General features: G+C 57.6%; 2 protein-coding genes across 5 annotated transcripts; one reads left to right on the top strand and one right to left on the bottom strand.

Annotated features, from left to right (window-relative positions):
- The first annotated feature begins 1,003 nt into the window (after positions 1-1,003).
- Positions 1,004-3,779, top strand: STX10 (syntaxin 10). Of its 2 annotated transcripts, none has more exons than XM_032835840.1 (8): positions 1,004-1,104; positions 1,354-1,523; positions 1,668-1,762; positions 1,838-1,900; positions 2,797-2,904; positions 3,000-3,102; positions 3,221-3,315; positions 3,402-3,779. In XM_032835840.1, exons 1-7 carry the CDS (start codon positions 1,070-1,072, stop codon positions 3,307-3,309), a joined length of 663 nt encoding a protein of 220 aa, XP_032691731.1. In that variant the 5' UTR covers positions 1,004-1,069; the 3' UTR covers positions 3,310-3,315; positions 3,402-3,779. The 2 variants fall into 2 exon arrangements, with proteins under 2 accessions (XP_032691731.1, XP_032691730.1); XM_032835839.1 differs by having other exon boundaries at positions 1,008-1,104; positions 3,000-3,106.
- Positions 3,780-5,590: 1,811 nt separating this feature from the next.
- NACC1 (nucleus accumbens associated 1) lies at positions 5,591-25,913 on the bottom strand. 3 transcript variants are annotated; one of them, XM_032884169.1, is made up of 8 exons: positions 25,787-25,913; positions 24,924-25,016; positions 10,292-11,251; positions 10,017-10,190; positions 9,318-9,423; positions 9,108-9,205; positions 8,258-8,513; positions 5,591-5,782 (listed from the first exon to the last, which is right to left on the bottom strand). In XM_032884169.1, the coding sequence occupies exons 3-8, from the start codon at positions 11,241-11,243 to the stop codon at positions 5,686-5,688; spliced, it is 1,683 nt and encodes a 560-aa protein (XP_032740060.1). In that variant the 5' UTR covers positions 11,244-11,251; positions 24,924-25,016; positions 25,787-25,913; the 3' UTR covers positions 5,591-5,685. The 3 variants fall into 3 exon arrangements, with proteins under 3 accessions (XP_032740060.1, XP_032691725.1, XP_032691726.1); XM_032835834.1 differs by lacking the exons at positions 24,924-25,016; positions 25,787-25,913 and adding an exon at positions 24,534-24,735; XM_032835835.1 differs by lacking the exon at positions 5,591-5,782 and having other exon boundaries at positions 7,632-8,513.

The raw sequence follows: 25,913 nt of genomic DNA, 5'->3' as shown, positions 1-25,913 counted from the left end.
CTGAGGACGCCCCCATCTCCCCCTGCACCACCTCGGCGAATCCACAAGGACATCCCCAGCCCAGGCGCTATCTCAGACTCTGTGCAGCGACTCTGAAGCACAGGGGCACACAGACTCTCCAAGAACTTAAGACATCCCGCCCCGATCTCTCCAGAAACAGACCACGACCCCACTCATGTGATGGCTCACCTCTGAAAAAATCCATTTCCGGAGACCCCACACAGAACGCCTTTGTCACACAGGGGTCAACTCTGAGTCTGTCTCCAGGCATTCCTGGCCCCTCCCCAGATGGAGAACCCACACGCAGAGGACTTCCTTGTACCTACAACCCTCAGAGCCACCACCACACCCCCTCCCGCGACTGCCATCTTCGCACCCAGAAAGACTCCACACCCCAGGAGCATCTCTGGGGCCCCCACTCAGCCACCCCGCCCCAGGTCGATCTCGAGGCGCCCTTCCTCCGTAGGGAAAAAAAAAAAGAGGAGGGAAGAGCCCAGTAGAGGAGTCCAAAAAGACTTCGCACCTCCATCCCCGCGGGAGAGTGGGGAGGACCATCATTTCCCTTCCCAATCCTAGGCTGGGGAGATCTCCCAGGTCAGAATCAAGGTGCAGGCTCAGCAAGTCTCTGAAGAGGATCTCTGAATCTAATGATCCCTTTTCCCAGCCATAATCTCTGATTTGAAGGAGGTTATTATTATTCACATTGCCCCAAAGGGAAACAGGTTGCGCAGCAACAATCCAAAGGGCTGGGTCTCGGACTGAGTGATCACGGCTCCGATCCCCCAACCCAGCCAAACGTAACTGGGAGATTGCTGGTGGCGGCGGGGTACGCGAACGCGAAGGCTTCTGTGCCCACAATAAAGATGGCCGAGAGAAGGGCGGAAGTTTCCGCACATCGGGCCTCCGAAGCCTCTCTTTCTACTCTGGCGTACCGGCTCTCGATGGTGGTACGGATCACGTGACGGGGGCGGGGGTGGTGGCACGTTCCCCACTACTGGGAGGGAACCCGCTACCAAAGCCGAGAGGGGAGGGGGGGGCTCGGCCTCGGGCGGGGGGGGGGGGGTGTGACATGTCTCTCGAAGACCCATTTTTTGTTGTCCGAGGGTGAGTGACAGCAATGAAGGAGGGAGGAGGGTGCTCGGGCCCGTGCCAGCTAGTGCCCGCGTGCCCGCCAGAGCGTGCTAGGCGGTCTGGGCACGGCCGTCAGGGTGCGCCGGCCAGAGGGTCTAGTGGGAGGGGTACGCAGGAGGGTATCAGGGTATCCTGAGACGCCCCACTCATTTGGGGGCGCAGTGGCGGGCGGGAGGCTCGCCGGCCCCCAGCCGTGACCGCTGTGTGTACCCCGGCCCGCAGCGAGGTGCAGAAGGCGGTGAACACGGCCCGCGGGCTGTACCAGCGCTGGTGCGAGCTCCTGCAAGAGGACGCGGCCGTGGGCCGCGAAGAGCTGGACTGGACGACCAATGAGCTGCGGAATGGCCTTCGCAGCATCGAGTGGGACCTCGAGGACCTGGAGGAGACCATCGATATCCTGGGGGGCGTTGCAAGGCGTCCTGGGAGAGCCCATTGCTGTGGAAGGGGGCGGCTGGACTCCTGGGAGGAGTTAAGGGCTTGAGGCAGAGGACCGGGTTGTGTCTGGCTTTGGCCTTGACTCCTGACTCGGGGTTTACGCATAGTGGAAGCCAACCCAGGAAAGTTCAAGCTCCCAGCCGGAGACCTGCAGGAGAGAAAGGTGTTCGTGGAGCGGATGCGGGAGGCAGTCCAGGTGAGGAGAGTTTCCAGTGGCCTGAGTGCGGGGAGGTTGGGGTGTCTTTACTCACTATGGCGTCCTCTCCCCCAGGATATGAAGGACCATATGGTCAGCCCTGCAGCCATAGCCTTCATGGAGAGGAATAATAGAGAGGTAAGCCATCCAGACCCAATATCCTCACCAGAGCCTCTGAGAGAGACCCTCCCCTTTGCGCGTGATCCTGACCCTTCTGTGTTAGTTCACCTGTCCCCCTTGCATTGTCTGTCCTTTCTGTGTGTGTGTCTATTCTCTCTGCATGCACTTGTCTCCTGGCTGTCCACCTGCTTGCTCTTTCTGGTTGTGTACAAGCGAGCCCTCTCTGTGTATATAGTCCTTCCTGCCTCCTGGTGTGGGTCTGGATGTCGGTTTCCTTTCTCTTTTTTTGCTTGGTGTGTTACTGTTTCCAGGATGTATGCCTACTTTTCTGTGTATGTACCCAGGCATCTGAGCAGGAGAACTTGGCCTCTGAATTCCCCCCTGTGGTTGGCTTGCATACCATTTCCCCCATGAGTGTGCCTGCTCATGCCTTTTGTGGGCACTCACCCAGCTGCCTCTGTTGGCACACTTTTTCCTTCTGTGTCATGTGCCCATTCTTTGCATGTTATGAAACCCACCTGTCTCCATCCCATTGTGGGATCTGGGAGGGTGGGGGGCTGAGTTTGGAGCCCCGTATCAGAGCCCACATGCTTTCCAGGTGTGCTGCCTGGAGGATTAAGGTCCAAATTCTTAAATACATCTGTTTATATGATAAATGTTCTCCATGGATTAATTTGGTCAATCCTCATTCCAGCCCCAGGAATTTCCCCCATTTTACAGATGAGAAAACTGAGGCACAGGGAGGTCAAGTGATATGGCCTTGGGGTCACCTTGCTAGTAAGTGGTCGGTCAGAGGAATCCAGGCTATCCCATTCCCAAGACTACCTTCCCAACAACCATCTAGATTTGCCACAGACCTGTGTCTGGCTCTGAGTGGCCGCCTCTCCCTGAATCTGTGCCCTGTGCCCCCATAGATGCTGGCAGGCAAGCCAGCTGCCCAGAAGCCATCCAGCGATCTGCTGGACGCCAGCATGGCTTCAGCCGCCTCCCGTTACATTGAGGAGCAGCAGGCCACACAGCAGGTTTGTGTGGGTGGTCAGGGATCCTGGGGCAGGAGGAGCCTGGACACGGCTCAGGACCCCTTGCTGATAGCAGTTCCCACTCCTTCAATCTGCAGCTGATCTTAGACCAACAGGATCAACAGCTAGAAATGGTGTCTGGGAGCATCCGGGTTCTGAAACACATGTCCGGCCGTGTTGGGGAGGAGCTGGATGAGCAGGGCATGTGAGGCCAGGATCCTGCTGGGGGTGGGAGGGGGAGGCAGGGCTGGGAACCCTCAGTTGGCTGCACCAGTGTGCCCAGCACTTTTGGGGGTTTACACCATCTTGGTCTCGACAGCATGCTGGATGCCTTCGCTCATGAGATGGACCACACACAGTCCCGGATGGATGGGGTCCTCAGGAAGATGGCCAAAGTATCCCACATGACGAGTGGTAAGACCCCTTGGGGAGGCAGCTGGGTGGGGGGTGGCAGGGGTGGTACCCCGTCCCCCTGTAACCTCTGACCCTCTTGCCCCCAGACCGCCGACAGTGGTGTGCCATTGTGGTGCTGCTGGGGGTGCTTCTTCTGGTTCTTATCCTGCTCTTCTCTCTCTGACCCTGGCCCTCCTGAGGGCGCTGGTCCCTCTAGGTGGGAGAGCCGGAAAGGTCCTGCCCCCACCCTGGGAGAAGGGATTCCTTCCTGGGAAGCTGTCCCAGGGTTCTCATCCAGAGCCAGTGGGACCCTCAGGGCCACAGCCCCTGCCACTGGTCCTGTCTTAAGTGCGCTTAGGAGGTGGTACAGGTAGGGGAACCTCCAATACACCCCTCCCCCTTTCTACTCTGGTGCCCCAAAGCCATTTGCTCCTGTGCCTTCTGCATGTGCCAATTTGGAAATAAAAGCTCAGCCTTTTTTATACGTTTGTATCCTACGGTGTGTTGATTTGTGGCTCACGAAGTGGGACTCCTGTTTTACACGTCCTGCTTGCACACACTGTGGGGCCCAGGCGTGTGCATGTGCGTATGCGTGTGCACATGCATACGTGCACACATGCCTGTGAGGGATTTCAGTGGTCAGGATTTGTGTGGAAAAGACCATTCCAGTTTATTTCTGGGTTTCACCACTGATAACGTTGAGTAATGCCAACCCTGATTCTTCCTTGACTCAAGCGAATCTTCTGCTTGTTCTGGGCCTACCACAGGCCAGCCCCTTCGACAGAGCTGAGCGGTCGGTTCTGAGGGGCCCCAGTAGCGCTGGGCTCCGTGGCTCACCTGGTCACCGAGGCAGCGTTTGTCAGCTCTGGGGTTTCCGAGCTTGTCTGGGTGTAAAAGGATTCCTGTGAGCTGGGAAAACTTTTAAGTGCCATGAACCTTAGCCAGCGTCTCAGGAGGTTCAAATCCCGTGCAGTATGCGGTCAGACATCAGAACCATGCCTCTCGGTCGCTCATTTACACACCAGGAAGTACTGCCTGTTACAAGAATGTCCTTACATCAGGCTCATCTGTCCGATATTAAAAAGAACCAAATAGGTACAGATTCCCTTTCTGATGCAAACCCACTGATGCTATGGCTTGGGTTTGCTTGATCTTTGTATAGTTAGTTCCAAGTCTTCCTGGGGTTCAAAGACAGGACTTTCGGAATCAGATGGTGTTTCCACTTACCTGGGGCAGCCTTCCTGTTCAGAGGAGACTTCCCGTTACCTGAAGTGACTGGTTTTTCTGTTGATGCCACTGGCTCTCAAAACCCTACTTTCTGGCAGCTGGTTGGGGCAGGGGGCTGGTTTTCTTGACACATCCAGGCCTCCCTGGGAACTGAAATCCCCTTTGATCATCTCCCCATGATGTCTGGATGCTCCCCTAATTGGGGAGTGGGCAGGCCTGGCCTGGGCAGGGGATGAAGCCTCCCTTCCCAGATTATTTTCTGACTTGACAGGACCCCTAACATTGATGAATAACCTTCCCACGCTACTAGAAATATTTCTGAATTGGGGTGCCTTACAGCCCATCTGTGTCTTTTCCATCAGACCTGAGAGGACATTTTGTCCTTCCCTATCCTCAGGACCCACAGCTGTCCACGGTACTTTAAAGGACACTGGCCAAATGTGACTCGCCATCCCCACTCCTGTTCCTTCCAATGCAGGAGCGCATGGGCGCCCCAGCTCAGCCGCGGTGAAGGGTGTGGGTGTGTTCAGGATGTAGATCTGGGACTAGGGGTGTCAAACGGCCACAGAAGGGGAACGAGCCAGTCTGTCTGTCCTGCAGCCAATTCAACAGAGGCCCTTCTTGGGGGGTGATCCCATGGGACACAGGACCTCGGGCCCGTGCATGTGCAGAAGAGCTCCAGGGCATCGTGTCTGTATACACTAGGGTAGCCAGAAGGGTGCTATTAAGTGGAAGCTACTTAACAAGCCCCAACGTGGGGCTTAAACTCACAATCTTGCAATCAAAGTCCACACTCTTGCGAGCGAGCCAGCCAGGCACCCCATTCCAAGGGGCAGCTACTGGCAGCTTGGGTTTGAGCCTTTTAACTGGGGGTTCCCCATCTGAATGGGGGAACCGCCCCCACCCCTCACACAGATGCGATGCCTGCAACGGCAGTTCCCCAGCGCACACTGAGCCTGCAGCGAGGGCCCCGTCCATCCCACCCCCCCACCCCACCCCCGGCCACCGGGTGCTGCATCTGTCCCTCCCTGGGCCCTGCCCCCTGCCCCCAGAGAGCGGCATGCGGCAGGGCTGTTACAAAGGCGTTTAGTTTATTCTCCTCATCAGTGTCACTGATATTCTCATGGTTCACATTTCCCAGTGCGGCTCCTCTCCTTACAGTAGTTAATGTGCAATCTCACTTACGGGCCCGGGGAGTGGGGGGTCGGCCCAGGGCGGGGAGGCCGTTGGCACTTCACACGGACAGGGCGGGCGGTCTGTCCTGCGTGAAAGAGGTGGGTGAGTGGGCGGCCAGGGGAGGCGGAAGGGGGGCCCCCACAGTCTTTTTTTTTTTTTTTTGCGTTGGTTGGTGATTCTCCATTCGTGCTCCTCCCTGGGCTGCCCGGGGTTGGGGGGACCATGCAGCTCAGAGCAGGGCAGGGCAGGGGTGGGGAGAGAAGGAAAAGCAGCAGGCCGCCCAGGAGGTGGGGAGGGCAGGGCGGGAGGGACGCAGGGGTGGCTCCTGGGGTAAGGCACAACCCTGTCTTTGGCTCTCCTGGTGAGGAGTTTCCTCCCCTGCACCCCTGCCCACCCCCCTCCCCTCCCTTCCCCTCCAACACAGTCCCCGGGGCCAGGGGCACCTCCTGGGGTCCCTGAAATGAGGGGGCTCTGCCACCCAACCCAGTGCTACAGGGGCTTGGGAGAGGGACACGGGCAAGCCCCACCCGGGGACAAGGCAGGGAGGGGCTGGGCGGGGGCGTATCCAGGACAAAGGGCTGCGGAGGGAGAAGACCCCAGTCCCAGAGAGCTGGCCCCTGCTAAGGCCTGGAAGGAGGGCAGCGCCTAGGACTCCTTCCTTGTGGGGTCTGGCTGGAGCCCCAGCCGGCCCCTCGGCCTTGGCCGGCCCGGCAGCTTGCCAAGTGACCAGGATATTGTGCTTTGGGATCGATGCTGGGGTAGGATGTCAAGGCCAGGACAAGGGCGTGGGGGAGGTGCGACTAAGGTGCTTGTGCTTTAGCTGGGGCGTCGACTCCCCCCCATACACTGGGCCGGCTGAGAGCTAAGGTGCGGGGGCCAGGCCAGGAAAGCAGAGTGCCAGGACACTGGCCAGACCAGACACCCCCCCCCATCCCCACAACAAGATGTCAGAAGCGACCCCCTTGCAGACCGGTGGGGGCTCCTGGGTGGTGGGGGAGGCCTCCAAGTCAGATTCCAAGGGTCCAGTCAGGGCTGGCCGCCACCCCCCCTCTCCCCACCTCCTGCAACCCCCCTGCCTCTAGAAAGGCCGCTGGGAGCAATGGGAGCAATGGGCCGGTCAGATCGGGGAAGACACGAGAGGCAGTGGGGACAGGGCTAGAAAGGAAAAGGTGAAAATTTTGAAGAAAAGGACACCCAGTGTGGGGGAACAGGGAGTAAAAAAAAAAAAAAAAAAAAAAAGAACCCTCCAAAGTTCACATGTAAAATTCAAAAAAAAAAAAAAAAATTCCTCGTACTGGGCGAGGATAGGAAGAGGAATGGTTAGAGAAAATTCTGCAAACTGCTAACAATGGAAGCGGGCCCTGCCTTGTCCCCAGAAGCTGGGCTCAGCCAACGGGCTAAGGCCAGGGCCACCCCTCAAATGGAACCCCGCTGGGGAGCAGCGGAGCAAGGGGGTCCTGGTCAGACCCACAGAGCCCAAGCAGAGGCCTGGCCGAGTCCCAGCCTCAGAACTGCGCACCCACACTCCACACACACGCAAGCATTCACCCTGCCCCCAGCCCCCACCACGTCCCCCAGGACTGAAGGGGACATCAGACACAGTCCCATTGGTTTGAAAAATAAAAGGAATCTTATACTTCAGTATTTCATTAGCTAAAAAAATGCTTTAAAAAGTATGTACAGGGGCTGGGGCCAGGGGGTGGGGGTGGGGGGCAAGGGCAGCAGCCCCCCAGCCTGCTCCCCTGACTTCCAGCCCTGGCCCTACTGCCTCTCATATCTTCATTTGTTTAAAAGCAAAAACGTCTACACACACACACACGCACGCGCACACATACACACAACTTCTGCGAGCCCAGGAAACCTTTCATTCTATTCCAAGAGACCCGTGGCCTGCCTCCAAGAGCCCCCCACTCGGAACCTGCCCCTCTCAGGCCCCAGGAGACAGATGGGGGCAAGAGAGGTGGGCGCAGGGTGGGGGGTAGGGGAGAGAAGGGCGCCGGGCCCGCCACCGCCCACCACCTTAGGTCAATGGTGGAGTTCCTCTGAGCCTGGGTTCCCTCAGCTGTGAAATGGGCAGTCCCCTCGGCCTCGCCTACCCCAGCCCCCAGGCGCAGGGACAGACGAGGGAGTCAGGAAGGCGCTTTTGGAAACATGGAAGCACTGGGTGGTGGTGGCAGGAGGGGTCCTGAGAACCCTGGGGCCCCGGGCCTGGGGAAGGGGCCTTCCTGAGCCCCCCAGGCCGGCCCCTCCCCATACCTGGCCTGGTGAGTGGGGAGACCACTGCTGGAGGTTAGGGGAGGAGGAGCGCAGGCTCCCCAGCGGTGCCCGAGCATGCTAGAGAGGCAGCGCAGAGCTCGCACCGGCTGCCGCCCTCTCCTAGCCCACTCGGATGGTGGTTGGAGGGTGGGATGAGGAGGCAGAGGGGCTGGGAGCATGCAGCGCCCCCCGCGGGTCCTGGGGAGGGACAGACAGTAGCTCGTGACCAAGATGGTGGGTGGGTGTGAGGGGGTCGGGTGGGGGGAGTGTGACGGCCCCGCGGGGAGGGTCCGGTGGTAGTTACTGGAGGGCCTCGGCCGAGGGGCCGGCCTCGCCGTCGTGGCTGGCCGTCTCAAAGCTGTGCTCCACGCCCATCATGTCCGGCTCTATCTTGCCCGTGTCGCTGATGAAGGTGGTGTAGGCGTCGCCCTCGGCCATGAGCACCTTGAGCTTGGGGATCCAGCTCTTCCGCACGACACGGCGGGCATTGGTGCACATGTCAGCTGCGATGGCGTTCATCTCGCTCTCCTTGAAGTTGGGAGCGAAGTTCTGGCAGTAGTCTGTGAGGGCGGAGCACACGGCTCAGGCAGAGCACAGCACTGGCCTCTGACACTGACAACACTCAGCCACATTGCACCTTAATCCCCCCACACACACGTGCATGTGGCACCCCTGAACCCCCCTTCTGAGGTGAGAGAATAGACGCCTCACAAGCCAGGTCGCTAAACCGCACCAGTTGGCTCCATGCCTGAGATTGGCCAGGTGTGGGATCAGAGAGGGTGCCCCAGTGCTCTTGAAAAACCTGGGTCATTTGCCAGAATTTAGGAATGGTGAGATTCCAGGTGAAAACCTAGACTTCCCTCCTGAAGACGGCTGGGGACTGGCTGCTTCATTGCTCCCATGACTACCCAAGGACCCTTCCCCTGCCCCCCACCATCTGACACAGGCTTACCTTCAGTGTCCACCCTCCCCACCCCTGCAACTGTGAAGAAATCTGTAACCCATCCCAGTCCTCTTCCTACCAAGTTCAGACTCAGCCTCAGAATCCTTCTTAACACTAATCCCCACCCACCTATCAGGGTCAACATCGAAGAGGACCATCTGCCTGCCCCCAGACCCCACCCCAGCCTGACTCCAGAAGGCCAGACACTCACACTTGACAGCGTGAAGGACGCGACTGTCCAGCGGTTTGCGGCTGGGGTTGTTGGAGGAAGAGCGGATGCCGGTGCCACAGCTGTTAGCCAGCGTGTTCCTGAGGTGGGGAGCATGGGTGTGGGGTGGAGTCAGGCCCTCTGCAGTGGGGGACAGGGGGTGGGGCGGGGGCAGCCGTCCTCCCCTCCATCTGGGCTCTGTGAGGGCCTCACCGGTCAAAGAAGGAAGCCAGGAGGCGCCGCAGCAGGACCTTGTGCCGCGTGCCCGCGCTGACGTGGCAGTTCATGAGCTGCGCCCTCGTGATGTACACATTGGTGCCTGGAGTGGGGAGCAGGAGGGTGGCCAGGGGCCCCAGATTGCCCCGTTCCCCACTTGGCCAAGCCCTGGCCTGGGCCCGGCCAAGACGACCCCTGACAACTCGCCCTGGCATGGCCTGGTCAGTGATCAGGAAAGGCCAGCTGGTGGTGCCACTGTCCACGGGGCACCTAGAGCGTGCCGAGCCTGCTTGCGCTCGTGTGGCTTCTGCCCACACAACCACCTGGGCACCAGAAAGAACAGGCAGTGGAAGCTCACGCCAAGGCAACCTGACACCGAGAGCCAAGATTCTTAACCACTGTGTTAGTCAACCCTCCGACCGCCCCACGAAGCCGCTCATCAGCCCGTGTTGCCATCGGTGCCCGTCAATGCTCATATCAGCCTCTGGTGCGGAAACCTGGAGGCCAGTCTCGGGCACGTATAATGCCAAGGGGGGTCAGCTGCCCTAGGGCAGAGCCAGCAGGTGGTAGCAGGGGTGGGGTTAGACCCCAAGTCCAGCTCCTAACCACCATCCCACAAGCCAGTAGCTCAGAGGACACAGAGGCCCGACCCTGGGGCGAAGCAGGGAATCTGGGGAGGAAGTGATGCCGGCCCACCTGTCACCAGCTCCAGCTTCTCGGAGGGGTCACCCTCATCGTAGAGCTTGGGGTGACAGCGGTTGCCAATCTGGTTGATGAGCTCAGCCGGGAGAGACGCCAGGTCCTGCCGCACCCGGATGCGATTCCGGGACTCGGGGGCCACCTGCTCAGGGAGGGCCTCCACCTTCTCGGCTTTGGGGGCAGAGAGCAGCATGTGTTGCGGAAGGGGGCTGGCTGCGGGGGGGGGGGGGGGTGTAGGGGCAGGGCTGGGGCGGGCAGGGCAGGCGCCTCACCTGTCTGGCCGACATTCATCATGCTGTACATGGTGTACATGTTACAGATCTGCCGGTACTGCTCGTCTGTGCCTTCCTCGCCAGCATCCTCCTCCTCGTCCTCCTCGTTGTGGTAGGAGCCAGGGCTGTCGCTGGTGTAGGCGCTTGAGGTGCCCGGGCTGGTCCGCTCTGACGTGCTGGGCCCACTCACCACGCCCCCTGCTGCCGCTGTGGCCGCCGCTCCCCCTGCCGGCTGCCCAGTGCCAGCCCCTGCAGCCGCCGCCACCGCCACCCCGGCTGGCTGCGCCGCTGCCACCACTGGGGCCTGCTGGGGTGGCCGGTTGGCAGCCAGGTCCGGCGTGGAGAACTTGGCCATCTTGCGGCTGCCATTGCCACCGCCACTGCTGCCGCTGTCCCACAGCCGCTTGGCCACTGGCGTGCACTGCACAGAGTCTGACTCCTGCTGCTCTGTCTTGACGCGGGACACAAGGGGCAGCGGGGTGCCACAGGCCGGCCAGCTGGATGTCTGGGCCACGGGGCTCTGGGGCTCGGATGACGGGGCCTCCTCGGCGTGCAGGCCCTGCGAGTCGCAGCTGGGGGAGCTCACCTTGAGGAAGAATTCAGTGCCCTTCTCCATGATCTCCTGGATCTGCAGGAAGCCGGCTGTGTACATGAGCAGGAACTGGTCACCCACATTCATGCTCAACCGGCCTGTGTAGCAGAAGCTGAGGATCCGCTGGAAGGACTGGGGCTGCACGGCGGCCGGCAGCTCCACCACCGCGCTCCGGCTGCTGTTGAACAGGTCCCGGAAGTAGGAGCTACTGGCGGCCAGCACCGCCCGGTGGGCTTTAAAGGCATGGCCCTTGACCACCACAGACACGTCACAGTATAGGCCCTGTAGCCGCTGCTCATTCAGACATTCCAGAATGCTGTTACCGAAGTTCGGGATCTCCATCTGCAGGGTCTGGGCCATGGCGGCAGCTGCACAGGGGACAGGGACAGAGAGACAGAGGGACGGGGTCAGGCAGCACACTCGGTGCCCCCCCCGCCACTCACGAAGCTCACGTGCGGCAGGGAGACACGTGGGAGCAGACGTCCACATGGTGGGATTTGCCGTGGCGGTGAGAATTGCCGGCAGCCACCCACACCCTTGGTCCCAGCACAGACTTGCCTCTATGATAGACTGTCCAATCAGGCATGGCAGCTCCAGGGCCAGGTGGCCACGGTGGCCCCTTCCGGTGGGGGTGTGGGGGCAAAAGTGTACGTACACATGTGTGTTTGAATACTAAATGAGTCAACACAGTGAGAATTCTGAGTGTTAGCCATCGCTAGCGCAGCACACACGGGGGAACTCTGCAGGGGACTGGCACCGAGATACCAAAGGGTCAGGGGCATCGGGTCTTCGCACCGTGGCTGCAGTGCTGAGGACATGACCCCCGATCATCTTGGCTGAATGACTAAGGGAGCACTCAGGGAACTCTGAGGCTGCACGAGGACAGCACCAGGCAGCAGGGAAATGCAAATGCAAACCACAACGAAACACCATTTCGTACCAGCTAGGCTGGAGAGAATCAAAAAGACAGACAACAAGTGTTGGCAAGGAGGAGATCGGAAGCCTCCTACACTGTGGCTGGGAATGTAAAATGGTGCAGTTGCTATGGAAAACAGTCTGGCAGGTCCTCAAGTGATTAAACACGAAATTATCATATGACCCAGCAATTCCAATCCTCAGAATTATACCCAGGATAAACCAACACCTGTACCCACAGAAACACCTGTATGTGAGTGTCTATGGCGCCACTCGCAAGCGCCAGAAAGGCGGGAACAACCCAAACGTCCGTCAACTGATGAATGGCTTAAAAAAAAAAAAAAAAAAAAAAAAACCCCCAGGTCCGGTCATATGATGGAATATTATTCACCCATATAAAGGAACGAAGCACTGATACACACCATTCTAAGGGCAAACCTTGAAAACATGCTAATGCAAGAAGATGGACATAAGAACTGTGTATTATATGATCCCGTTTATGTAAGATGTCCAAAACAGGCAAATCCGGAGCCAAAAAAAGCAGAGTAGTGGTTGCCAGGGGCTAGGTGGGGTGTGGGGTGGCGAGCAGAAGGATGCGGGCGTTTCTTCTTGCCGTAACTTAAAATGGTCTAAAATTGTGGTCATGTGCACACAAGTCTGAATAGATAATCGATCTTCGAACACCACGGGCTGGAACTGTGTGGGTCCACTTATACACAGAATTTTTTTCAATAGTTCAGGACTGCAAATGTATTTTCTCTTCCTTATGATTTTTTTCTCCCCCCTCTCCTTTTCTTTAATTTCTACACCCAAGGCAGGGCTCAGACTCACAACTCCAGGATCTAGAGTCGCCTGCTCTACTGATTGAACCCTCCAGCAAATCTTATTATTTTCTTAGTAACATTTTTTTCTCTAGCTTACCTAATCACATAGAACACATATAAGATACAAAATATGTGTTAACGGTGATCAGTAAGGCTTCTGATCAAAAGTAGGCTGTTAAGTTCGGGGTGGGGGGACTTGAAAGTTGTATGTGCACTTTTGACCTTGCGTGTGCATTGGTGGGGGGCGTTAGTGCCCCTAACCCACTCGTCATTCAAGGGTCAACTGTACTGAAAACCATTCAACTATATGCTTTCAATGGAGTCCGTGCTACATGCAACTCAATAAAGCCAAGGAAGGAGATAAGAAAAAATTCATACTTGTCATGAATACTGTGGTTCCTTTGAATTTTGAACCTAGTGATCCTACTGCTTATTTACAAAAATAGATAATATTGGGGTGCCTGGCTCAGTGGGTTAAAGCCTCTGCCTTTGGCTCAGGTCATGATCCCAGGGTCCTGGGATTGAGCCCCACATCGGGGTCTCTGCTCTGTGAGGAGCCTGCTTCCCCTTCTCTCTCTGCCTGCCTCTCTGCCTACTTGTGATCTCTGTCTGTCAAAATAAATAAATAAAATCTTTTAAAAAAAAGATAATATTTCTACCTCAGAACAGAGTCTGCTTGGGATTCTCTCTCCTTTTCCCCCTCCCCCACTCTCCCTTTCTCTAAAATACACAAGAATAAAAAATCTTTAAAGAAAAAAAAAAAAGGAGGGATGTCTGAGTAGCTCAGTCAGTTAGCATCTGCCTTTGGCTCAGGTCACAATCTCAGGGTCCTGGGATGGACCCCATGTCAGGCTCCCTGCTCAGTGGGGAGCCTGCTTCTCCCTCCCCCTCTGCAAGCCACTCCCCCTGCTTGTGCTCTCTGTCAAATAAATAAAAAATAATTTTAAAAAATAAAAATAAACTAAAAAAATAAAAAGGAACTGTCCGTGACCCTGCGCCACTAGTGAGCGCAGGCACCTGTCAAATGTGAACTTCTGCTTCACAGCCTATTCCATCACTGCACATTCCAGCACATTCCAATCCAGAACTGGGCATGTCCAATAGTCTGAGTGCCCTCATAAAAGGGCTCTGAAGGACAATGTGGCTTAACGACTGTACCCATGGTAAAAGTGAGTCCCCTGCAGCTCTATAAAATACAGGAGGCAGTGGTCCTGAATGGGCAGGATGGGTATGAGAAGAGTTGGGCTGGTGAGGAGAAAGGAGGAAAGCATGTGTGCAAAGGCCCTGGGGCAGGTACCAACTAGAGACCCCAGCTGTTTCCCCTCATTCCCAGATTAGCTTTCATGTGTCTTTCACATTTTCCACTCACTAGTGAGTCCCTCCTGAGCCGCCTCCACAGGCTGAACACTGGGACACAGGGGCCCTACCTGGTACCACCAGACTCAAATTATGCTGCACAGACTCATGGGCAAGTGCCGGCTCCAGAATCAACTCCCTCCTGGGAGCATGAACTCCAAATCTCTACTTGTCCATTTGGAAACAAATGTTGCTAAGGCCAACCCTATCACACAAATGCAGTCTGTCCTCTTGAACTTGCTGCATGTGGTGGAACCCTGAGACACCAGCAGGCCCCACCCCTTCCAGCACCCATGCTTCCAAAGAGCTGACCGGTGCCCTGCAAGAAGTTCTCTGAACCCTCTTAGCAAACCTAAGGGGCCAATTTCATACTCCCAGTTCTCAGATGGGAAAACTGAGGCCACGGGGAAGCCAAGAACCCTTCCAAGGTCACTGGTGGGTAAGTAATAGGGACAAGATTCTGTGTGGGCACTGAAACTTGTGATTTCCCTTGGGTATACCCTCCGCCTCCTTGTCATCATCAAAATCACGGTCACTGCCAGAAAAAACAATTTAGGGGCTAGGCGGAGACAGGGACTCTTCCATCAGAAGACAGCACACTTCTTTCAAGGGCTCAAACTCAGTGCCAGGTGGGCTAGGAGCTGACCCTCTGTATGGAGACAGGAGAAACTGAGGCACTGAAAGCAGGCAAAGGACAGAATCCAGAGAGCCCGTTCTAGGGGACTCACAGCCCCAACCCAACTCCCAAGGCTGCCAAAATTAAGCTGCTCCAGGTACTGTGGCCCAAGTGACAGAGTCAAGGAAGTCAAGGGAAAGGTTAGCTCCCATCCCTGAAAGAGACCTCTAGACCCCCAGCTTGGAAAGCTCATACCGGAAGGGGGAGGACCAAGGCAGGAGAGGCCGGCAGTGGAGTCAGAGCAAACCCCAACACCACACCTTGTTTGTGCCAATTCGTCCCCTCTGTGCCTTGGTTTGTTCATCTGTAAAATGGGGACTAATTTACCCAATCCACCCCGATAAACCGCAAGGCACGGGGGGACAAGCTCTAAAGAAGACTGGCTATCCCCATATGCTGAGGTCTGGGTGGGGGGGGGCGGCGGGGAGACACAGGGAGTGATACAGCCAGGAAGAGTGTGTCCCTGAGGGGCGGACTGGGAGTGAGGGACAGAGCAACCAACAGTCTGGGGCACGAAGGAGTGAGGCGCAGCCCGGAGACTCCCAGGAGGCCGGTGTTGGCTTGAGGCTGGGAGTACAGGGGCAACGGGGCTGCTGGGAAGGGTGTGGACAGGGGTTGCCTGCCCTGGTGAGGACAATGTTTCTGAGGGAGCAGGGGGGGAGCCTGAAGCAAGGGAGGTGCAGGCCCAGACCATCCTGGGGAAAACTGGCAGGAGCAGTGTGGAGAACGGAAACAGGTGAGACGCTGAGGGCTGGGCTAGTGGCGGGGGCAGGCGGCAGTGGCAGGGACGGGAACAGAGAGAGGACAGTCAGATCTGTGAGTGCGTGGCTATGAAGAGGGGGGCACCAAGATAAGAATAAATGACTCCAGGGGCGCCTGGGTGGCTCAGTCATTAGGCGTCTGCCTTTGGCTCGGGTTATGATCCCAGGGTCCTAGGACGGACTCCCTGCTTAGTGAGCCTGTTTCTCCCTCTCCCTCTGCTCCCCGTGCTTGTGCGCTGTCAGAAAAACAAATAAATAAAAACTCTTGGGGCGGGGAGAGCACAGTGGAAATAAACGACTCCAATTTGGGATGCGGCAGCTGGTGGGGGCTGCAGGGGGCACTCTGAGGAGTGCTCCCAGCTGTGGTCCTCATGCCAGGTGCTGCTGCAGGAGCTGTCCTTGGGGTTCCCTCTACGGGGCAAGGGGGGGGCGGCTAGTACTGCCCCACTGGATAGGTGGGGGCCGAGAGGCAGTCCTCCTCCTTCCCCGACAGCCAGCCTGCAGGGCCTGGCCCCTCACTGGAAACTGGCACAGGCTGGCCACTCAGGGCAAGCTCAGCCGCAGGAACGCTGATGTCCCTGTGTTAACAGGAGGGAACACGCACAGGAAGGGGCCCCCGAGGGAGATAGCCACTCCACATTCAGGCTGGGATCCCCCAAGCCTTGTGAACCCCAGTCTCAGAGCCCAGCACCCAAGGCTTTGAAGCCTTTGGGAGAGGGAGGGAGACAACTGGTACAAAGAACTCAACCAGTCAGTGCCCAGGAACCGCGCCCCCCCCCGCCCCCACAACAGTGCAGGGGAGTGGGGTGGCAGGTCTTGAGTTGCAGAAACCCTGCACGGCCTTGCTACCCCTGCAAGGACAGGGGAAAGCAAGGCCTTGGCTGGTTTCAGAAGCACAGTGACAGGCTACCCCCAGGTTCCCCTCCTTCTGCTCATCCCTGGGCAACTACCCCAATCCGGTCCTCTGGACTCCGAAGGAACAGCTGCCCTGACTCTACGTGAAGCCCCATCCCACACCAGCCCGGGCCAGGGAGGTGGGGGGCAGGGAGACGACGACTGCGGAGCCCTCATGGGATCCCAGAAAAAGCAGGTCTAAAGTACCAGGTACCTGGCCTGGGTCAGGGTCACCTGCTACCTAGGGAGAGATGTGATGGAGCCAAGAGTTGGGGGTCTCTAAAGCATCCTACAATTCCGTCCCCAGCAAGCAACTGCACGGCTCTCCCACCCCAGCCAGGCCTTTGGCCAAGCTGTGCACGCTGCCCGGAGTCCCCCTTTCCTCTCATTGCCCACATCCTCCTCTTCCACCCTCCGTCACCCCTGGCTCTGAGAATTCTCAAGACTAGAGACACCCCCCCTCTGCACGCTCTCCCCAGGGCCCATCCAGAGCCCTTATGCTTACCTCTGAGAACACTGAAACCCACTTGATTACAGACTCTCTTAAGCACAAAACCATTCAAATCCTCTCTCCTCAGAAGCTGGCATATTAGCCTGCCCATCTTCTGGGGTCCTCAGACCCCCTCCAGGGAAGCAGCAGCAGCCAGCCCTAAACAGGGCCAAGTGGGCCCTCCTAGCATCGTTAGTGTCCTGGTCACAAATATGAGCAGGTCTCCCAGTGCAATGCACGGGCCCAGCGCACGGTTTCCATGACCTCCCAAGTCACTCAACAAATATTTGCCAAGTGCCTGCCTGGGGCATGAAGAGCCTGGGAGCCTGGGGGCAGGCCAGGCCTGAGACAAGGCCAGCCTCCCAGGGCTCATGGTCCCATGGGGAACGTGGCCATACATTCAGAGTCACAAAGATCAACGTGCTGCATACCTGGGCCTCGGACTGTGCCCAGAAGAGGTGACATTAGAGCTGGTATCTGGCGGGGGACAGGGGACGGGCGAGGGCGCAGACCTAACGAGCAGTGGTGGAATGGGAGCGCAGCCCTCAGTGTACTGGGAAGTCGTGCAGAGCCATGAGGGAGAAGCAGCCATGGTCCTTCCAGAAACTGAAGCTAAGAAAAAGCCGACACTGAGCTCTATCCTTGGTCAACCTCTCTCCTCCCAGGGATCAAACCCAGACTCAGGGCCCTGCTCTGGACCAAACTGTGCCCTTCACCCCGATGCATATGTTGAAATGCTAACCCCCAATGTGTCTGTATTTGGAAATACAGTCTTTAGGGGGTAATTAAGATTAAACAAGGACATAAAAGTGGGGCCCTCGTCTGCTGGGACTGGTGTCTATAGAGAAGAGAGAGACGTTTCTTTCTCTGTGAGCATGCACACCAAGGCCCTCTGGACCTGACCTCGGGCCTCCAGCCCTGACAACCTTCAACAGTGTCTGTTGCCTGAGCCATCCCGTCGGTGGTGTTTCTGTCATGGCAGGCTGGAAAGTTCCATCCACTCACGTCCAACTCCCCCACAGAGCCCTGGGCCTGGACTGCCTGTGGATGTCCTAGATACCAACTCTGCCCCGGTCCGCCAGCCGTAGCTTACAGCAGCTCCAGCCCTCCTCGCTCGGGGCAAGACCCTCAGACTCGACCCCAAACTCTTTCAAAACCAGTTTTCACTGCCGGTTCTTGGACTTCCTAACACACTGTCCCCAAAATAGCTGCAGCTCTTCATGTCCTCCCAGTCATAACCTGGCTCGAGCTTCCCAAGACAACCTCTCCCAACCCCGACCCTGAACTTCTCTGGCTTGACCTTTCCTTGCTGGCACTTCCCACCATCCAGCTACCCAGGTGTCTTTAGCTTTGTGTCACCTCCACCTGCGTGCGGTGCCTGCCTCTCTGGTTCACACTGCAGTGTCTGCTACCCCTACACGGGTGCACACAACGGGTGCTTAATAGTTGTTTGTGGAATGAAGAATTATTGCTGTTACTACCAACCTCACTCCCTGTTTGGTTCCACTTTAATGTGACTCCAACAGTGGGCCTCAGAAGAGGTTGGCCGGGAGTGCCATCCACACCTCGAGGGGCATCCTCAGGGCCAGTGTGGAGGGGGCTGTGCAGATGGGTGCCCTCCTCTGGCGGTCGCACAAGCTGGGTGGCCTGCAGTCAGGGTCCTGCTCTGGGCTCAGCATGGATTCCCACCAACTGCTTACACTACTGCGGGATCACGGTGGGGTATGGCAGGCTTGAACCGGAAGTGCTTGTGTGGCTGGGTGATTCCTGGGAGTGGGGGTGGAAACTGCCAGTGGTTTGGAGAGGGAGCCCCACATTCCCCGGGCAACAGAAGCTAGGGGTACAGGTGTCTGCCACCACCACAGACCACCCTTCCCACTGACCTTCCAGGGAACCAGTGAGCTGCCCGGGGACATGCAAGCCAATTAAGGGAAACCACCAACTCCAGCAGAAGGACCAAAAGCCCTTGGGAAGCCCCCCACTCCTTCATGCAGCTCAGCATGAGGTCAGAGTAAAGGGCAGTGGGGGACACACCTCCCTAGGCTGTTCAAGGAGCCTTCCTGGCCCAGAGCCATTTGGACCCTCTCTAGGAGCTGAACGGGGAGGCAGCTTAAGTAAACATTTGCTAGCGAAGAATAAAGCATTATCTGACTGTAGAGATCCCTATGTCAGCATCTTTTTTTAAACTTTTTATATATTTTTGGGGGGGTAATATCTACACCCAACGTGGAGCCCGAACTCACGACCCCAAGGTTAAGAGTCCTGAGACTCAGAGTCGCATGCTCTTCCAACTGAGCCAGCGAGGGCCCCCCCCACCTTACAGCTGACATTTTAAAAGTATGTGCACATTTAATTCATTTTTTCTCCAAAAAGCTGCCATTAAATCCACAGCAGGTGACAGGATTGCGACAGGGTGATAGCTGGCAATTAGCATCGCCCCTTCAGTGCGTGGCACCTGGCAAGGGCTCCATGATACTTCTCGCTAGTTTCTGAGGTAGAAAGGACTCTTCCCGCCATTTTCTGGGTGAGGAGAGCAAGGCCCAGGATGGCACTGAGGTAGTGTCTGGCTCTTCTCCCAGAGTCCGGTGGTAACAGCAGCTGAGGCTTCCTGACCACGGCTGGCCCATACCAAGCTCACACTCTACATGGTCCCATCACTCCCCAAGGCATGCAGCCACTGCGACCAGACCCATTTTGTGGATGGGAAAACGGGGGCTCAAAGAGGCCAGAGTCAAGAAGGGAAGCCAAGACAGGCCAAGGCCAGAGATGGGGCTCTTTGTCCTCACTGGATGTGCCCTCCCCAGAAATGGGGTGTTGGGTGCCCTCTGAGGGCCAGACAGGGTGCTGGTCCTTCTGCTGCTCTGGGAGTGGCCTTCTCTGCCCAGCCTCCCGCAGCCACTCTCCACCCTTCCTCCCCTCCCTGCCACCTCCATGGAACCAGCAGTCTAGCCCAGTGCTTCTCCCTCCCCCCGCCCACTCTCTTGCAGCCCTGGGGAATCTGGCCTCTGTCTGCAGCAGCTCCTCAGAGGAGATGGGCAGCAGCCCTCCCCCTCCCCACTGGCCCACCTTCCCAAGTTAACACCCTAATCCACGCGTGAGCCTTCAGACTTGAAGGACCCCGTGGCAGCAGCCACACCAAGGGTGGTGAAGGGAGCATCAAGCGTGAAGGCCCTGAGGGGACACCTGCGCAGCCCAGGAAGGAGGCTGGCAGGGCTGCTGGGCACGTGGCTGCTGGGATGGGGCTTGTTGACATGTGCTGGGAGACCATGGGGGGGGGCGGCTCTCAGCAGGGCTTGAGAATCCGAATCCTTTTATCTTACCTGAAGCTCAAAGCTTCCTGCTTAGAATTGTGCTCCCCTTCCTCTACACTGCCAGAAAACATTCACCCACAGCAGTACGTGCCCCCGACATCAGTGTTCCCAGCTATAATATGGACTGAACCGCGGCACCTGCCACATAAGGCTGTTTCAAGGATTAAACCAGCAAGCAACACGGGTAGACTGATGCTTACCCTGAGACGGGTGCCCAGTAACACCAGCTGCGATTATTAGTTATGCCCCCTTCTGTTTGCCCCCGAAGCCCCTTGCAGTCTCAGACAGCAGCGGAGACATGCTACACCACTTGCCAGCGCCCGGAACCTCATGCCATTTCGTGATAAATCGAGCAGTACTTCCTGGGGGCTCCCCACCCAGTGCCTTCCCAGTATCATCAAACACCCTGGACACCAAACTCTGCATTCTTCCTGGTAACAACGTAACAAGGATCCCCTGACCTTGGCCCTGCAGCCACTGGGACTGAGCATTCTTTGGGGAGGGGAACCGCCCTGTACATTTTTTATGTTGCTGAATGGCATCCCTGGACTCTACACCCACCAGAGGCCAAGACCAGCCCCAGCTGTGACAAATAAAAATGTTTCCAGACATTCCCCAAGCATCCCTTAAGAGGAGGTAGAATCATCCCTGATTGAGAACTACTTCTGCAGACATATGCCTGCCGGTCCCCACTATCAGAGGAGGAAATGGGAGATGCCAAGGTTACAGCCTAGGCCCAGGGTGTCAGGGCCGAGCAAGTGGTGCTAATGGTGGGAGCAGACTGTCCATTAATACCAGGTTTGCTCACCTTTACCCAACCCCTGCTTAGTTCAGAAAACAGAGTCGCTGTCCTCACAGAGGGCTCTCTCAGATCTCTCCAAGGATGCTGAGGCCTTCACCGAAGGAGGCGGCACAGCAGAGATGGGGCGACGACCACAGCCAAACACCGGACCCAGTCTGCAACCACCACCAGACGGGGCCCACTTCACAGCCTCTGCAGCTCGGAAGTCTCTCCGGGGGAAGAGGGAGGGATGGCATTCTCAGCCAGGAGACCCAGAAGCAGAGGCAGGAGATGGGCCTGCTCGCTCCTGCTGGGCACAACAGACACCAAAGGCCTGGGGCAGGGGGGAAGGGATCAGGGTGATGAGGAGCAGGAAGGACCCGAGACAGGGAACAGAAGCTGTTCAAGCACTGTCGACCTGTCTTCAAGCCTGGGAAGGAGGTTCATCGTCGCCTCTGACACAGGCTCCCTTCTCCCTCACCCGCTCTGGCACCGAACCTGATGAACTCCGAGTCAGACCTGGCTGGAGCAACCCCCCCCCCGCCAGGTTCTCCAAGACCCACAGAAACTCAGCCGTCCTCACAGCCTGGCTCAGGCCCCAGACTTTAAAAAGCCTGGATGCAAGCCAAGGGATATGGACTTGCATCTAGGGGCAGTGGGGAGATCCAGGAGACCCTGAGACTGGGCGCTTTCCTGAAAATGGCACTAAGGGTCTTCATCTCAACACCAGGGTCACCCCTCACTCCTTCCTTATGAGGACAAGATATTCAGAGAACTTAGCAGAAAGCTGGCACAGGCTCAATAAAGGCTTTCAATGTGCTGTCCCCTCTGCCCAGAACGTTCGCTCCTCCCTGCCCCATCTTCCCCCCACCAGGCTGACTCCTTCTTATTCAGGGCTCAGTTCTCCCACAAGCCTTCCCTGACCACCCAATTTGAAATTCTCCATCCCCCCTCCCCGCCAGGATGTTATTCAGGACTGCTCCCTTGGCCCCAGCAGGTAGCCGACACCCTAGGGAAATAAAACTATCCCACAGGTCCTTTTACTTGTAGTACTTGCTATTCTGGCCTTCTCTGGCGCCCCAGGTCTGTGTGGCCCTACATCCTCACAGAAAAGTAGCTTTTGAGTGCCTTCTCTAACTCTAGGCGCAGCTAGGAGCCACTGCCCTCCTCTGCCATCCACACACCCCGGTGAGCAACCCACCACCCCCCCAGCCTCTGTAACCAGAGGTAGCCACGCCCCGCCTCAGGACCCACTCCTGAGACCCTGAAGCCAACCTAGGCCCAACCAAACAGGGAAAAAGCATCTTTAAGTGGGGCTACAGCCCAGTTCCTCCCCCTCTCAGAGCTAGGAGGCCAGCCAGGGAGAGGAGGAGAGCAGGGCCCAGGTGGGGTCAGTTCTAGGAACTACAAGGAGACGTCGGGGCGGGGGCAAGGAATGAGGGTTACAAACCAGGCCTGGGTGATACCACTTCACCCAGCAGTCTGTGGCTCTTGTCTCAGGGGCTCAAGATCCGAAATCTGTACCCAAGATACGATGGTAACAATTAGCCCAGGGAGAAGGAAAACTGTGGTGGTCTGACCCGGGACCAAAGAGGAAAAGACAACCACGAAACCAAAGCAAGGTGCAGCTCTGGAGCCCGGCCTCATCCTCCTAACTGCCTCCCCTTGCGGGCCTACAGTGACCCCTGACCTCCTGGGTCCCAGAAGACGGGGTGGGGTGGGGGGCGTGAAATGAGATGTGACCAAGCCTCTGAGAAAGAAGCTTCTGCTATTCCAGCCCTCGTGGACACACCAGAGTGTGTGGGACACCCCTTTGTCCACAAAGGTACAACTCTATCCCTTGGGATGGTCAAGAGAAAAGGCCTTGGGCACAGAATTCCCACCAGGCAATCCAGAACAGTAGGAGTTCCTCCGGTCATGCTCCTCAGAGGCCAGCCCAGGAGACTGTGGGTTTGAGCTGAGTGCCAGTCAATCCTGGTCTGCCAATGTCTAGTTGGGTGACCTGGGACAAGCCACCCGGAGCCCTCACCTTCCTCCTACTAGGGAGAGGACCTAAGCTGACCCAGTGGTGGTGAGCAATCAGTGAGCTCATCCTGGGGCCTGACCCAGGAAGAGCACCCCACAGGCAGAGCCCTGGGGCCAGTAGCCCCAAAGGCCTGGGCCAGGGTGTAAATACTGGTTTTGATCTCCTCAGTGGCCTGCCTTCACCCCATCAGGAGCATCCAAACACAATGAACAGAGCTTTATAGGCTCTCCTCCCGGACTGGGAGGCCATGGTATAAGATGATGCCTGTGAGGTCCCATCCCTTAGACTTGAGCCCCAAGGCTCTGCTCACAAAAAGTGAAGTATCCCAAGATACTCAGGTAAGGGCCGTTGGGTTGCCCTCTGCAAATACATATGCCAGAGCTAGGTGTTCTAGACTTTCTCAAGCTGCCCACACAAACACCCACCGGGTGGGCCAGCACCTCGGAAAGCCAGCAGAGGCTTGCCCAAAGGGTAGGTCAGAGAGCCAGAGCCTGAGTGGGATGAAGAAAAGAGGAAAAGACAGGGCACCTGGGTGGCTCAGTGGGTTAAGCCTCTGCCTTCGGCTCTAGGTCATGATCTCAGGGTTCTGGGACGGAGCCCCGCATCGGGCTCTCTGCTCGGCAGGGAGCCTGCTTCCCCCTCTCTCTCTCTGCCTGCCTCTCTGCCTACTGTGATCTCTGTCAAATAAATAAATAAAGTCTTCAAAAAATAAAAAAAAAAAAAAGAGGAAAAGACCCCAGACCTGGTCCAGAGGTAACACCTGGTGGGGAAAGAGGTGGCATGTGCCTTTTGATCACACTAGTTTCTCGGGACGCCCCGATTCGCGTTTCGCGGCCACCAGCCCAGCGCAAAGGCGCTGCTTTCCCCCTCTCTCAAAGCTCCTACAGCAGTTCCTCAACCTACCTGATGGCCCCCAGTATCTGGCCTCCCCGCCCCCCCGCCCAACACCTCTCCAAGCCCTAACCTCGTCTGACCCCTGCAAACATCTCTGGGATCTCCTATCAGCCCCCACCCGAACTAACTCCGCCCACACCCACCCTGCCCCACTTCCTGGGCTTCTCCTCAGCCGCCCCCAGGCTTGTAACCTGACCTACCCACCTCCTACGGCGCCCGGACACTACCTGCGAGTCGGCCCCTCCCCGCCCCCCCTCCGGGCCGTTTCCCTCCTGCCGCGCCACTCTCCCCTCCTCCCCCACTCCGCCGACCCAAAGCCCGACTCCTCCTTCCCCTCCCCCCCACCCCTGGCCTCCCCGGGCGCCTCCTCACTTTTCCTTCTCGGGCCCTCCAACTTCCCAGGCCTCCGGCACCTGCCCCGGCCCAACCTTGCGCCTCCCCATCGCCGAAAAGCGTGGTGGGGGGAGGTCTGGGCCCGATCCCACCACCACCCCCAAACCCCACGGCCCGGCCCGGGACTGGACGCTCAAGGCCGCTAGTGAGGGCCGGGCCTCTCCGCACTCGCCGGTCCGGGCACAGTGCAGGTTGCGGACCCGGCTCCTTTTCTGTCGGAGGAGAGCCCCCCCCAGCCCTCCCCACTCAGCCCTCAGCCAGCCCTCGGATGCCCTCGGGCCGCCCCGGCAAGACGAGGCCGGAACCGGGCCTGGGGCGAGCCGCCTCACCTGCGCCGTGGCCGCGCTCCGGGGGCTCCCGGCGGGCTCCGCAGCGGCGGCTGGGGCCGGGCCTGGGCCCGGGGCGCGCCCCCCTGCGCCGGGGCCTCGGCCTCCGCCTCCGCGGCCTCCGCGGCCTCCGCCTCAGCAGCAGCGGCAGCCGCGGCGGCCATTCATTGTGGGCCAGGCCGCCCCAGCCGAGCGCCGAGCGAGCGCAAGCCGCGCCGCCGCCGCCGCAACCCGGCTGGGGAGGAGCGGCCGCGGCCCCGCCCCCGCACCGCCCCAGGCCCCGCCCCCGAGGCGAGGCCAGCTGAGCGCCGAGAGGCTCCCTTCCTCCCATCTCCGTTTTCTCCCTCCATCTCCCGTTTTTTCCCCTTCGCCCTTCACGGTCTCCGCTAGTACCTTGGCTCTGTAGGAGAGTTCGACTCCCGACCCTGCCACTTTCTACTTCCGCGACCCTGGACAAGTCTCTCTGCTTTTCGGAACATTCATTTCCTGTAAAACGAAAACAACAATGAATTCTACTTACTCTGCCAGGCACCGTTTTAGACTCTTTATGGGAATTATCTCGTTTAAACTTAACACTAACATTTTTAAGTCGATATCATTACACACACACACTTTATAGAAAAGGAGGCACACAGAGATGAAAAAGACCTGCTCAAGATCCCCAGTAGGTACGTGGTGGCCTGTGTCAGGAATCAAACCCCGGCTCAAGAATCGACAATAAAAGTTAACGATTTTATGTATATGCCAAGCCAGATTCCGTTCTAGGCATTTAACCTGCACTAACTCGTTTAAAACTCACAACCACCCAGTAGCGAACGTTAAAAACTTCTGTCCATTTTGCAAATCGGCAAACTTAAGCATAGAGAGGGATAAGAACAAGTTGTGAGGCGAGCTGGGACTGAGACTCAGGCAGTGCAGACCACTACGCTCTCCGCCTACATCAGTTAGAACCTACCCAGGGGTTACTACGTAAGAGGGGCTGCTTTGCACAGTTTCCAGGCATTCTGTAGTTTGATCTTTGCTCTATATTGGAAGCTAGCATTCTTATTTAGCAGGTAAGGAAAGTGAGGCCCAGAGAGTTTAAGTAACTTCCCAAGACCATGTGGTAGGACTGGGATTCAAACTCAATAAATCTAACTTCAGAGCCTTAATTGTTCCCGCAGAGTGCCCTGAAATAATGTGCTCACAGCACTCAATACACAGAAGCCGATCAGTAGGTGAATTTCTCCGCTTACCGCCCACTTTCTGAGCCTCACCTTCCTCATCCGTGAAATGGGGCGAGTGATGCGTCCCCTCCCGGGGGAGCCGAAGTGATTGAGGTTATCCACACTACTTTCCGAGCTTTCCGCCGTGCATTTTGATCCCGGCCACCCACTGTAGGTA

Source organism: Lontra canadensis, unplaced genomic scaffold (assembly GCF_010015895.1).
Source record: "Lontra canadensis isolate GAN:19392208 unplaced genomic scaffold, GSC_riverotter_1.0 scaffold88, whole genome shotgun sequence".
Taxonomy (NCBI): Eukaryota; Metazoa; Chordata; class Mammalia; order Carnivora; family Mustelidae; genus Lontra; species Lontra canadensis.
Note: the sequence above shows the minus strand (reverse complement) of the source record. Positions and strands in the feature narration are given on the sequence as shown.